Source organism: Sus scrofa, chromosome 1 (genome assembly GCF_054392235.1).
Source record: "Sus scrofa isolate SSC_HxYL_T2T_F1_AM1 chromosome 1, Sscrofa_HxYL_maternal_Yorkshire_Landrace_v2.0, whole genome shotgun sequence".
NCBI lineage: Eukaryota > Metazoa > Chordata > Mammalia > Artiodactyla > Suidae > Sus > Sus scrofa.
In genome coordinates this window covers 218038199-218052450 of record NC_139383.1, presented here as the reverse complement: position 1 = coordinate 218052450, position 14252 = coordinate 218038199, and the positions used below count along the sequence as shown (strand labels likewise).

General features: G+C 41.6%; 2 protein-coding genes and 1 long non-coding RNA gene across 5 annotated transcripts in view; 2 read left to right on the top strand and 1 right to left on the bottom strand.

The window, feature by feature from the left end:
- LOC102162768 (uncharacterized) overlaps positions 1-3970 on the top strand; it is a 76963-nt gene extending 72993 nt beyond the window's left edge. The window contains exons 3-4 of one of the 2 annotated variants that reach the window (XR_014821557.1): positions 383-581; positions 1252-3970. This is a non-coding gene — a long non-coding RNA (uncharacterized LOC102162768). The remainder of the gene's footprint in view (positions 1-382; positions 582-1251) is intronic. The other variant, XR_002335897.2, reaches the window with a different exon arrangement.
- TTC39B (tetratricopeptide repeat domain 39B) overlaps positions 1-14252 on the bottom strand; it is a 562176-nt gene that overhangs the window by 228477 nt on the left and 319447 nt on the right. The window lies entirely within an intron of this gene.
- SNAPC3 (small nuclear RNA activating complex polypeptide 3) overlaps positions 10102-14252 on the top strand; it is a 39006-nt gene continuing 34855 nt past the window's right edge. For both annotated transcript variants that reach the window (XM_003121900.5, XM_001927743.6), the window contains exons 1-2: positions 10102-10432; positions 11138-11215. In XM_003121900.5, the coding sequence (XP_003121948.1) occupies positions 10116-10432; positions 11138-11215 (395 nt within the window). In that variant the 5' untranslated portion in view covers positions 10102-10115. The remainder of the gene's footprint in view (positions 10433-11137; positions 11216-14252) is intronic.

The following is a 14252-nucleotide window of genomic DNA, read 5'->3' as shown; positions in this document are numbered from 1 at the left end:
CAGATGCAGCTCAGATCCAGCTTTGCTGTTTCTGTGGTGTAGGCTGGCAGCTGTACCGCCAATGCAATCCCTAGCTTGGGAACTTCCATATGCCTCAGGTGCGGCCATAAAATGAAAAAAAGAAAAAAAAAGTCATTATGCAAATATATATCTATTAACAGTTAGCTGTGAGAAGGACCATTGCTTAGAATGGATGAGGACAGTCAGTTGTGGTTTCCTCCCTCAGTTGTTAAAATTCCTTATAATTAAATGTCAGGACTGTGAATGGTTATAGATCTTAATTATCACCAAATGGTTATTATTATTCTACCAAACATCCTTTAGCTGTTTTTCTGGCCACATCATTCCCTTACCGTCCTTCTTCTAACCCTTTCTTTGGCAGGGAGAAATTCCCACATAGTCCCCTGATTTCAGGAAAGAAATTCTCCACAGGAACATGTAATCTGTTGAAGCAGAGAAATCAGGAACAGCACCAAGCAAAAAAAGGTTTTCTCCTTTTGGTATCTTGAAGATGTTTCCAACCCTGTTGTGGAGAGAGCTGACTCATTCTTATTTTCCTAAAGCCTCACAATGCCTAAGGGGTAAGTGAGAATTGGGCATCTGTCTCTACCCTTCTCTCACTAGAAATGCCAAAAAAGAGTTGTCGGTAGGAGAAGCTGTTTCACAGTTGCTTTTGCAGGGTCTTTTTTTGAACCTGGTGGGAATGTCTGTCCCACAGAACCCAAAAGAAGGAAAGCCTGAGCACACTGTAATTGCTGCCTAAATTTAGAATTGAGGTACACTCCCTGCTAATCATGAGTCAAATGTAAATTACTGAAAAATCAGTGGGCTTAGACTATGGCCATAAACAGTGTAGCTTTGAAAATTTAGAGATTTATGCTTAGTCGAGGTGATGATTGGATTGCAAACGGATATTTGTAGGAGCTCCCTGATGACCTAGCAATTAAGGATCTGGTGTTGTCACTGCTATGACTCAGGTCACTGTTGAGGCTCAGGTCTGATCTCTTGCCTGGGAACTTCCACATGCTGGGAGGGTAGGGGGAAAAAAAGGTGTTGGTAAATTTAAACATCATTTCTGTTTTTCGGATAAAACTCATCAGTGCTTTGAATCACAAACAACACTAACCAAAAGAATCCATGTGGATGTATGTTTCACAAAGGTGAAAGGAGAAGAAAGAATGGACAAAAAAGGAGATAAGTGCTTGCATCCCCTTGTCTCTCTTTGATTACCCACTTTTCCTCCCAAACTAGCTGTCAACACCTCAAGGCAAGAATGTTCCCACATGGTGTCCCACAGTTGGAAATGCTACTCAACAAGATAGGATCAACAGAGTCAAAAGAAAATGATCAGAGGTATGAAGTCGCCATTCAATATGAAGAGCACACTCTGACCAAGTTCATAGTTGAAAGGTGATTTCAGTGGGTGTGATAGCATTTAATGCTCTCAGAATCAGTCATTTTTGGAAATATTGCTGTTTAAGTAGATGAATCTTCCTGCATTTGTTATTGAAAACAAGTCTCCTTAAAGCCAGTTCCTTTACCAAGTTTATGATTAATCTCTTTACCCCAAATTTTATTCCCTTTTTTGTCCCCTCTGACCCCAGTTCTGTGCTCACTGAATGCTAATCAACCAGAGTCAGATGACAAAAATTGCTGTTGTCGATAATATCATTAATATACTAAAATTACTATATTCTAGAATATCATCACTCATGTACAAATGCAGGTTGTTTCTCCAGGGCTGGATGAGCTAACAGACATCTGAGCTACAGACGGCCTGGCCAGAGAATCATAAACCAGACATTCTGACTCCCCAAACTACAATTAAAAATGTCACAAGACAGTGACTGATCCCAGCATCTTTGTTCTCCCCTTTTAAAAAACCCTTAACTTGGCGACCAGGTTGGAGTGGGTCTGAGGCTTATCTCCACTCCCTTGCTTGGCACCCTGCAATAAACACTATACTTTCCTTCACCACAACTCAATGTTAGTAGATTGGCTTTGTTGCGAGTTGGGTGGCTCTTCTTTTTCCAAGATTTATCCTTGCATGTTGTGCTGGCTTATGCCCCAGGGCTTTGCTCTGCTGAGGGTCTCCTCTGGGTGCTGTACCTTCTGTGGCCCTCTTTTCTGCTGCTTTCATATGCTCTCTTCCCTCTCCCTTGACAATTTTGTGTTTTATTATGGCTTTTATCTACCATCTTCCCAAACAGCTCTACGAACTATATCCTTAGCACTGTTCATTCTCATTTAGATTCAAACTTCTATCTCCCTGCTGGACATCTTCACTGGACTTGAAATTTCCTATGCTCGACAGTAAAGCAACCTACATACAGACCCGGACTTGAGTCCTAACTCTACAACTTCAAGCCCATCACTGAAATTTTCTCAGCCTCAAATTCTTAAATGAGGAAAATAAAAATATCTACCTTACACAATTACTCTGGATATTACTATTTCACTCCTGTTATTTGCTTCTGCCTCCACTCTTCCCTATTTCTGAAACATCATCACTATCCTCCTAGATATTTGAGCATGTAAGCCTACAACTACCCTCATGTCTCTCATTTCTTTTTCCTCTAAGTTTCTCTCATTAAACCTTTTCTCTATTCATAGACCCACCATTGCCTCTTTACTGGACTATTGGAAATGTTTCCTTATTTATTTCCTTGCTTCTTGTCTCTATGGCAAAGCCCCTTGTATGGGTTAATTCTATTAATGCATGGCTGTGTTTACATCACTCTGTGTATTATTTATTGCTATGCAGCAAATTACCCCAAATGTGGCAGCTTAAATATTTATTATCCCACTCAGTTTCTGTGGGTCAGGAATCTGGGAAGAGATGAGCTAGGGTCAGCAGGACTGCAGTTATCTTAGGCTTGATGGTACTGGAAGGTCTGCTTCCAAGGTGGCTCCCTCAAGTACCAGACAGGTTAGTGCTGATTATTGATAAGAGGCCTCTTCTCCTTTCCTCATCATATCAGCCTTTCCATTGTGTTTGAGTATCCTCATGACATAGAGCTAGCTTTCCCCAGGGTGAGTGATCCACAAGAGTACAAAAGAATAATTTTTTTTTTTTTGGTCTTTTTGCCTTTTCTAGGGCTGCTCCTGCACAATATGGAGGTTCTCAGACTAGGGGTCTAATTGGAGCTGTAGCCCCCCGCCTACACCAGAGCCACAGCAACACCAGATCTGAGCCGCGTCTGCGACCTAAACTACAGCTCACGGCCATGCCAGATCCTTAACCCACTGAGCAAGGCCAGGGATCGAACCCACAACCTCATGGTTCCTAGTTGGATTCGTTAACCACTGAGCCACGACAGGAACTCCAAAAGAATAATTTTTAAAAAGAATTTTTAATTGGGGCCTAAGGACAGATATCAATCAGCAAAATGACTTCTTATAATAGTATTCATTGTTGCATTAATTGTACAAGTTGAAGACTACAAACAGCCTAAATATACTTCAAGGGGGGACAGGTTCAACAAACTTGACAGATAGCTACAGTGGAAGAATTAGGATCCTTTTTAATATATTAATATAAAAGGATGTCCAAGATATAACCTTACATAGAAATTACCAGATATAGAATGTAGAGCAACATGTACAGTATACAAAATATATGTGTGTACATGCATACACACACATGTGTGTGAGCATCTGTATACATAAATCTGTGTGTATGATTTCTTCAGAAAGATACATAACAGCTCTGGTTGCCTCCAGAAATCTAGGAAGGGACTCTACATTACTGGGGACTAGAGAGAAAGGGAGACTTTCATTGTGTGATATTTGTACCAATTTTTTTCTTCTAGTTTTATTAAGATATAATTGACATATAGCACTGTATAAGTTTAAGGCGTACAGCATAATGATTTGACTTATATACATCATGAAGAGATTATAATAAGTTTTGTGAATATTCATCATCTCACATAGATACAAAATAAAAGAAAAAACTTTGTTTTCCTCATTATGAGAACTCTTAGGATTTACTTTCTTAACTTTCATATATAATATAGAGCAGCATTAGTTATATTAATCATGTTGTACATTACATCCCTGATACTCATTTATCTTATAACTGTAAGTTTGTACCTTTTGACCACCTTTCCCAATTCCCCCTCCCCCTACACCCTGCCCCTGGTAACCACAAATCTGATTTTTTTTTTTTGGCCACACCCACTGCACATAAAAGTTTCTGGGGCAGGTATGCAACCCAAACCACCACAGCAGCCACCCAAGCTGCTGCAGTGATGACACCAGATCCTTAACCCACTGTACCACAAGAGAATTACTGATTTCTTTTTCTCTGCGTTTATTTGTTTTTGGAAGTATTACTGACCTACAACACTATATTATTTCTGGTGGGTAATACAGTGATTCAATATTTCTCTACATTACAAAATGATCACCATGTACCTAGTTACCATCTACGCCCATACAAAAATACTATCTTACTATTGACTATATAGTTGGGAGTTCCCATGTGGCACAGCAGGTTAAGGATACGGGGCAGGCCACAATGTTGCACAGATTTGATCCCTGGCCCGGAAACCTCCATAGGCTGGGGGCGTGACTAAAAAAGAAATAATAATAATAATATAGTCAATATTTGTATCATTTAAATTATATGCTTACTCAAGAACTATTTTTAAAAAATCTAGACCAATTGTACACTCAGGTGAAAAAAAGCTGAAGCCAGAGGAGAAAAATAAAGTAAATGATTTAGCTATAGGAAATATTTAGACATTAGAAGGGGATGGAAATACAACTTGGACAGATGACACTGAAATGGTGGGAAACATATGGCTTCAATCCCAAGTGAGACCCCCAGGTACCTATAGCTAATTCTGAGAAACATGGCCTGGGGGCACTGGTAGAATTATTTTGGAAAAGAAACACAAAAGAAGTTCACATTTGGAATTACATAAATTGGGAGCTGGGTGGATTTTAGGGATACAATAGCTAAGAGATTACAAACACATGGGCTATAGTATGTAAACAGGTGGGCTATGTATGTTGTGTTTGGTTTGAATATTGTTTTTAAATTTTATACCAACTGTTACAGGATAAACTGAGGTATATTAAAAATTTTATGAGTCTCTTTGAGCAAAAATCCATTTAAATTGGGCAGTGCCAAACTGGAAGTGGTTAGGAGAGCTTCACTGATTGGAGCCTGGGTAAAGACATTTATAGAGAAAGGCGGAAACAAGGCAATTATTGATTGGTTATAGCTTAAAGCCTCGTTGACTGTTTGCGATTGGTTGTCTTTAGCATTTTGATTTTGTAATTGAGGCATTTACAGACTTAGATTTTGGTTTGCTGAGGTAAGTGACCACCACATTAGAGCCACCTCAATCCAATGTGCTCCTTGTTTAAGTAATTTAACAAAATTAATTGCCAATATCTCCTGATCAGGAGATTTCACATTTAGAAGAAAAAAAAGCTAAATATATAACTTCTTTAGAAATATTAGAGGCACTGGTAGACAAATGCTGTATTCCTGCATGACAGTCAGGCAGCCTTGTAAACAGAGGCTGGTATTCCACCGTCTGTCACGGTTCCCATCATCACAGTTCCCATCAGCAAGCCAATTTTTATCACCTGCTGAGCCCATGTAAGTATCTCAGGGGAGGAAACTAATGCCCAGAGGCAAACTTTGAGAGCTCTTGTCTCCCTATTCCCACTCCCCAACCAAAAGCAAGACAATGACTCCATGACCTGTTTGTGCCACTACTCAGACTTCTGACTCTAAACAAATGCCACCACCTCAATCTAGTAGCTGGTTCCAATATCCACAATTTGGAAATCTTAGGGCCCCCCCCCAGGAATCATACAAAGCTCCCCCAGAATTACAAGGACTGTACCTATCTATCCAGGGACCTTAGAATCATTCTACCTCTTTTCTGTCTGGTGCTTGCCAAGTCCAACAATACTCCCATTTTTCTGCCAGTTGGGCCATGGGGCCAGCAGCTACCTTTACCACAGGTTGTTGGGGAGGAAAAGCTTCCTCTTAAACTCTTTCATGCTCTTTTGGGCCCTGTGAATGAAACTGACAAAAGACAGATTAATGAGCATTCACAGGAAAATGTGACTCAAGGAGGCGGTTAGAATTTGAGCTTATGTACTATCTCAGTGGGAGGAGGGGAAGGGGAGCAGGGCACTAATAGGAAAAAAAAATAAGTGACTTTCAGGAAAGATAAAATAGGTCCTAGGGAGAAACTGATGGGAGACAGAGTTTTATTACAGCTTGTGGGTGTGATGCCCACTTTCACTCAATCTTCTCTAGTTATGGGAGTTGATTTATAACAATTCAGCTCTTTGTGGGGGGGTGTCCACATTTAGGTAAATAATGGGGTTCAGAAGAAAAGCTAATTCTCAAATGCCTTCAGCTCAAAATAATTTTATGCTGCAGTGGCTACCCTGGACCCCGTCAGCCTTATTACAAGGAGGAGCCACAACCATTAATCCTTTCCCCACTGATCCCTTCGAACCACACCCTACCACACCTGTAAACTGCTGTTGCAGCACAGTGCTGCACCTCATAATGAACCACCTTTCCCTGCCCTGGCTCCTCTGGTCCTGCCCCTCCCGCCTGCTGCTCAGGAACCACCAGTGGTATCCACTCCTGAAGCCAATGTTATTAAATCTCCACATACACCCTTAAGATTTCTTTCACCTGACTTAAATATACGACAGGACACCATCAAACTCCTAGAAGAAAACATAGGCAAAACACTCTCTGACATCAACATCATGAATATTTTCTCAGGTCAGTCTCCCAAAGCAATAGAAATTAGAGCAAAAATAAACCCACGGGACCTCATCAAACTGAAAAGCTTTTGCACAGTAAAGGAAACCCAAAAGAAAACAAAAAGACAACTTACAGAATGGGAGAAAATAGTTTCAAAGGATGCAACTGACAAGGGCTTAATCTCTAGAATATATAAGCAACTTATACAACCCAACAACAAAAAAGCCAATCAATCAATGGAAAAATGGGCAAAAGACCTGAATAGACATTTCTCCAAAGAAGATATACAGACGGCCAGCAAACACATGAAAAAATGCTCAACATCGCTGATTATAAGAGAAATGCAAATCAAAACTACCATGAGATACCACCTCACACCAGTCAGAATGGCCATCAATAATAAATCCACAAATAACAAGTGCTGGAGGGGCTGTGGAGAAAAGGGAACCCTCCTGCACTGTTGGTGGGAATGTAAACTGGTACAGCCACTATGGAGAACAGTTTGGAGATACCTTAGAAATCTATACATAGAACTTCCATATGACCCCACAATCCCACTCTTGGGCATCTATCCGGACAAAACTCTACTTAAAAGAGACACATGCACCTGCATGTTCATTGTAGCACTATTCACAATAGCCAGGACATGGAAACAACCCAAATGTCCATCAACAGATGATTGGATTAGGAAGAAGTGGTATATATGCACAATGGAATACTACTCAGCCATAAAAAAGAATGACATAATGCCATTTGCAGCAACATGGATGGAACTAGAGAATCTCATACTGAGTGAAATGAGCCAGAAAGACAAAGACAAATACCATATGATATCACTTATAACTGGAATCTAATATCCAGCACAAATGAACATCTCCTCAGAAAAGAAAATCATGGACTTGGAGAAGAGACTTGTGGCTGCCTGATGGGAGGGGGAGGGAGTGGGAGGGATCAGGAGCTTGGGCTTATCAGACACAACTTCGAATAGATTTACAAGGAGATCCTGCTGAGTAGCATTGAGAACTTTGTCTAGATACTCATGTTGCAACAGAACAAAGGGTGGGGAAAAAATGTAATTGTAATGTATATATGTAAGGATAACTTGATCCCCTTGCTGTACAGTGGGAAAATAAAAAAATTATTAAAAAATAAAAAAAATAAAACCAAGATCTGGGTAAAAAAAAAAAAAAAAAATTTCTTTCACCTGAAATGTGACCTCCTTCTCTGGAGTGAGAGCTCCCCCTGTTGAGGGATTTGGACCAGGGTTTACAGGCCCTGGGAAGACCAATTGTCCTCAGGTTTCGAGAATTCAATTCAAACTAGCAAAAAGTTTTTAAAAAATTACTGGTTTACATAATGGCAAGTCTAGGGGAGGAGTTGGCCTCAGACACATCATTCCAAGACACATGACTTTTCTCTTTTCTGCCTTTCCTTATTTAAACTCTTGGCTTTTTTCCTTCTAACCGTCCACTGGCTGGCACAAGCTATGTCTAGGGCACATCCTTAGGTCTTCAGAATGGAGGAAGGGTGTTTTATAGATAAAAATTCCATGGGAGGATTCTAATTGGCTCTAGCTGAGTCACTTACTCATCCTTGACCCAATCACTGTGGCAAAGGGAGAATGGTTCTATGATTGGCAGCCCCTGGGGGACCAAAAGGAGTAGGCAGGGTCAATGCTAAGAAACAAACTGCTAAGCAGACAAAAACAACGGATGTCTTCTACGACAACCTACCGGTATATACCAGGACTCATAACTTAATTTAAAGTGGGCAAAGGACTTAAATATTCCTCAAAAAAAAAAAAAAAGAAAAAAAAAAAAGACAGATGGTCAAAAAAGCACACAAAAAGATGCTCAGTACCATTAGTCACTGGAAAAATGCAATCAAAACCACAAGATACCACTTCACACCCACCAGGATAGCTATAATCAAAGAGTCAGTAAATAACAAGCATTGGCAAGGATGTAGAGAAATCAAAATCCTCATACAATCCTAGTGGCAGTGTAAAATGGGGCAACCACTGTGAAAAGGTCTGGCAGTTCTTCAAATGCTTTAACGACAGAGTTACCACATGACCTAGCAATCCTACATATATATCATTAGATACACATATATCTTCAAGGGAAATGAAACTGCACAAAAATTTGTACATGAATGTTTAGCAGTAGTATCATAATGGCCAAAAGGTAGACCCTTTTTTGATAAATGGATAAATAAAACGTCATATATCCATACACTGTGTATATTTAGCCATAAAAAAGTGAGGTTCCAGTACATACTACAATACGGATAAATCCTGAAAACATGCTAAATGAAAGAAGCTAGTCACTAAAAGATCACATATATGATGCCATTCATATTAAATGCCTAAGGCTGGAGGAGTTGGGATGATAGGTAAAATAAATGGGGTTTCTTTTTGAAGTGATGAAGATGTTCTTAAATTGACTGTGGTGCTGTTTGCCTAACTGTAAATCTACTAAAAGCCATTGAAAGAACATTTACAGCGGGTCAGGTGTATGGTATGTGAATTATAGAGCAATAAGTAAGTAATCAAGGCTCCTCCCATATGTTCTGCTACGTTGCCTCCTCTGGGGCTTCGGACACATGGAGAAAGTGCCATCTGAAGCTAGACGGATTGAGTTCTGACCTTGCTTCTGTCTCCTGGAGGTTAACTCCTTCCTCAGTAGCTCAATGGGGATGGTAATCCCTGCCTGGCAAGGTTGTTGTGATTTTTTAAAATATACACTAGGGATAATAATGTACAGTGTCTGACACATATTAAGTGCTCAAAAAATCAACAGCATGTTGCGCCTGTTCAGCAGTGATACATATATTACTGGGGGTGGGGGGCGTTGGGGAGGTTCTTAAGGAACCGGATCTGGAGGTCCGGTAGTGCCCCCCCCACCCCGTCTCAGCCCTCGACCCCCAAGGCTCTCAGGCTCTGGGACAGTGAGGCAGCCACGCAACCCTTAAATCAACGAAAAGTCCCACACCCCCGGGCCGAGAGGAAAGCACTGAGTGGGGCCATGGGCTTGTCAAAGCCGCTCGGCCCCGCAGAGAGCGACGCTGCGTAACCCGGAGAGCCGAAAAACCAGTCACACAAGCTGCAGTGAACAGAAAACCAAGCCACTCTTCGAAACGCCGCCAGCGGAGAACAATGCACTCAACCCCGCACGCGGAGACTCGCGGTGCCGCGCCCCGGGGCGGGTACGACTCAGGCCCTGCCGGGAAATGTAGTACCTGAAGTTGGGCACGTGCAGCCTCGTTGCCTGCTGGCCCGGGCCCCGCGCAACTGCAAGTCCCAGCATGCTCCGCGAGGCCTTGATCCGCCGGCTTTCTCAGGGAAGGGAGTGGGACGAATATGGCTGAAGGCAGTCGGGGCGGTCCAGCGTGCGGCAGGATGGAGGACAGACAAGACCCGGCCCCCAGCAGTGGTGGCTGCGGCTTTCCAGAGTACGAGCTTCCTGAGCTAAACACACGCGCTTTCCACGTGGGCGCTTTTGGGGAGCTGTGGCGCTGCCGACTGCGCGGAAAAGGGGACTTGTCGCTGAAGGAGCCTCCGGCACCCGCGGTGCCCGAGGGCGACACGGTCGCCGACTCCGGCCGGGAGGATGCTGCCGTGGCCCGGGATCTGGGCTGCAGCCTGGAAGCGGCAGCAGAGCTAAGGGCAGTGTGCGGGTGAGTGCGGGGCCGAGGGGCTCTTGGGACTTGGGGTCTACCCAGGTGCAGCCTTGCTCCTGCGCTCCGCTGGGACTCATCCTAGGGCGGGCCTGTGGTTTACTCCCCCGGGGTAGACAGGCTGCCCTTTCAAAGCTTTCAGCCTGGTGAAAGCCTTCCCTGAGTGACGGGAGAAGTCCCGTGATCGGAATGCACAATTTCTGCTAGTTGGAGTGAAGGGAGAGAGCTGCATAAGAGATTCATTTTTCTACTCACTAGTTTTTTAAGTGATTGTTAATGTAGTAAAACAATTATAGTAACAGCGACGGGTATCTGCCATTGAGAGGCACTTTGATGTTGGAAGGACCTTAGGAACGAAGAAGCTGGAAGGATGTTAAACCAGAATGGAATCTTGATTAACTGTGGTCTCTTTTGGCGACCTCCCGGGTATGCTGTTAATGAGATTTTCCCCAGAGTGCCTTATTTTGGGTGAAAATATGAAAGTAACATCTCTTTGTCTATTTAACAGTATTGGCCTCCTCAAACGCCATGTATCCTTTTACTTAATGAATATCGCACAGAATTCGCCTTTAATTCTGGCCTCCTCTGAGGCGCCTGCTGGATTTTATCTGATTTCTTAATTGTTCATTAACGTATTTAGGACACACTCTTCAACGCGCTACGGAAGGATTCGTGATTGCTTTTTTTTTGTTTGTTTTGTTTTAGCCTTGATAAACTGAAGTGCCTTGAGGAAGGGGAGGATCCAGAAGTCATCCCAGAGAATACCGACCTAGTGACTTTGGGGTATGGAGGACTTTGTCATTTGTTTAAATATTTCTTTCAACATTGTATTATTCAGAAGTCGACAGTATGGTATTGTTATCATTCTATCCACTAAATTCAGGCATTGTTGACATTTAGCCATCTTGGCTTTAGCTCTTTGTGTTTGAGATATTCGCTGTGTGTCTTCTATTGCAGAACGACTCAGTAAGTTGCAGACATTATGATAATTTACCCCGAAATACATGATCATATAGCTCCTAAAAGTATCATTCTCCTACTTAATCAGAGTGGTATTATTATTCTTAAGAAAATTAACAGTAAATGCATTAACTGTAATATTCAGTCCATATTTAAATTTTTTTTTTTTAATGTTTACAAACGTACAATTAATCTATTTAAATAGGTTTCTCAGTGCAAGCTAATTTTTCTGACGGTGCTTCTCAAACTATCATACTCTGGTAGTATGATAAAGTACTAGTTTTTTTTTTAATTTTTGACAGATCTATATCTGTAAAATAGGATAAAGATGAATTACCAGAAAAATGGAATTAAAAGACAATAAAACTCCAAATTTTTTATTAAATTCAACAGAAAAATCACTGTCATTGCTATGAACATTTCTAAATGCTTACTCTCATTGTACCAGTAGGATAACAGACCAACAGATGAATTCTGGTCTGCCAACCACTTTTGAGAAACACTGCTCTATGATGATACTGTTATGGAGAAACTGTGTGTGTAATAGTGAAATTTATAATTCCTGGATTGTAGCCCCTTACTTTGCACCATCTCAGTTGTGTTGTCAGCCTTTATCCTACCCTTTCTATTTTCCCTCAAAAAATAGAGGGGCATTTCTACTTCACCTTGGTTTCTTCTATAACTGCCAAATCTTTTTCTCTTACCCTGTTGCTAATATTTACATTAGCAATATTTGGAGTGATATAAAAGGTTCCCGTTATTCCTAGCTCCTGTCTTTCCTCCTTCTGATTTATGCATCACGCTCTTTTGCTAGAAATTGTCAATAGCTCATCCTCTCCTCTATGGACAAATTTCAGATTTCTTCCTTAGACATTTGAAGCCTTCCACATAGCCCAAATCTGCCTTTCTTGATTTATATTTGATCATTTTCTCTTTCAGTGGGTCAAGATGAACATGACCCCTCTCCCAGATGAAACCAACCCCATCTCTGAGACTCTAAGATTCTTTTTTTTTTTTTTTTTTTTTTTTTTTTTGTTCACACTGACAGCGTGCAGAAGTTCCTGGGCCAGGGATTGAACCCATGCCACAGCAGTGACCCAGGCCACATCAGTGACAGTGCTGGATTCTTAACCTGCAGAACCACCAGGAACTCTGAGACCCTGAGAATCTTTTTCACATCTCTCAACCCATTTGTCTCCCTGAAGGAATAGAAGCACTTGAAAGGTCTAGAACTCTTCTAACCTTTCTAAAGTCCTTAAAGGCTCTTTGAGAGTCCATACTCCTTTATCTGTGAATTGCCCTTAACTCTGTTGTTTTACTTTGCTCCATTTGGTGCTCTTAAATTATTGTTGATTGGTAAGTAGAATTCTTTTTAAAAGGCACATCTGATTGTGTTACTGTCTTACTTAAAACCTTTCAGTGGCTCTTAGGCAAAAGTCCTGAGTTCTTAAAAGGATCACAAGGGCCTCTGTAGAAGGAATCTTGTTAATCTTTTCAGCTCTTTATCTTTTGCAGGGCTCCAGCCAAGTTACACTGTTTGTCAATTCCTAGAATGTGCTCTCATTCCAGGCCTTTGCCTAGAACACTCACTTTCTTAATACCCTGGTCTTGCTGACCTCTACTTATCTTTCAGGTCTTAGCTGATGGACTGAGAACTCCATCGAGCTCCCCTTTTATGCTTGTGTAGCTTCCAGTGCTTCCCTGTCGAAATACTCATCAGGGGTTCCTGTCATGGCTTAGCAGTAACGAACCTGACAAGGATCCATGAGGATGCGGGTTCCATCCCTAGTCTCTCTCAGTGAGTTGGGGACCTGGTGTTGCCGTGAGCTGTGGTGTAGGCTCGGATCCCCGAATTGCTATGGCTGTGGTGTAGGCCAGAGGCTGTAGTTCCAGTTCACCCCCTGGCCTGGGAACTTCCATGTGCCACAGCTGTAGCCCTAAAAAGCAAAAAAAAAAAAAAAAAAAAAAATCATATTTATTTAATTTTCTGTCTTCTAGCTAGGCTTAAAAGTTCCAGAGTTCCCTTGTGGTGCAGTGGGTTAAGGATCCTGTGTTGTCACTGCTTTGGCTCAGATTCAGTTCTTGGCATGGGAACTTCCACATGACACAGATGTAGCCCCCCCCCCCCCCCCCCCGCCAAAAAAAAGTTCTATAAGCTATGTCTGTCACACTGTCATATCCCCCATTCCTAGAATTTTGGCACATAATGGGGAGTCAGTAGATATTTTTAGAATGAATGGAATAAATGAAACTTACATAAACCTAAGGAAGTAATTTTTTAGCTATTGACTAAAAGAAGAAAGTTGATAATTATAAACAAAGCACACTTTTTGCTGTAGTTAATTACATGCTAATTGGCTTATAATGATTTTATTAAGCTATGTGAAATAGACTACTTTACACAGTGCTTCCCCTGGCTATTTTCTGTTATTAGATCAACTAGATCTCCTCAGTTGTCTTCTAGTCCCTTCCATGGGAAATGTGAGGAGAATGATATGTGTAATCTAATGCAAAAAAAGTTAGTGCAGCATTCCTTAGCTGGGATTGTTTTGATGTACTTTAAAGCCATTTAAAATAGGACTGGAGTTCCCACTGTGGTACAGCAGGTTAAGGATCCGGGTTTTCTCTGTGGCAGCACCAGTTTGATCCCCAGCCCAGAGCAGTGGATTAAGGATCTGGTATGGCCACAGCTGTGGTGTAGGTCACAGCTTCAGTTAATTTTCAGTCTCTGGCCCAGGAATTTCCATATGCTGCAGGTGTGGCCAAAAAGAAAAAAAATAGGACTAATGTTAATCTTAACAGTACCACCAGTAAGTTAGACTTGTGCCAAAAGCCAAAGATCTGTATCTCTATGCCTTCT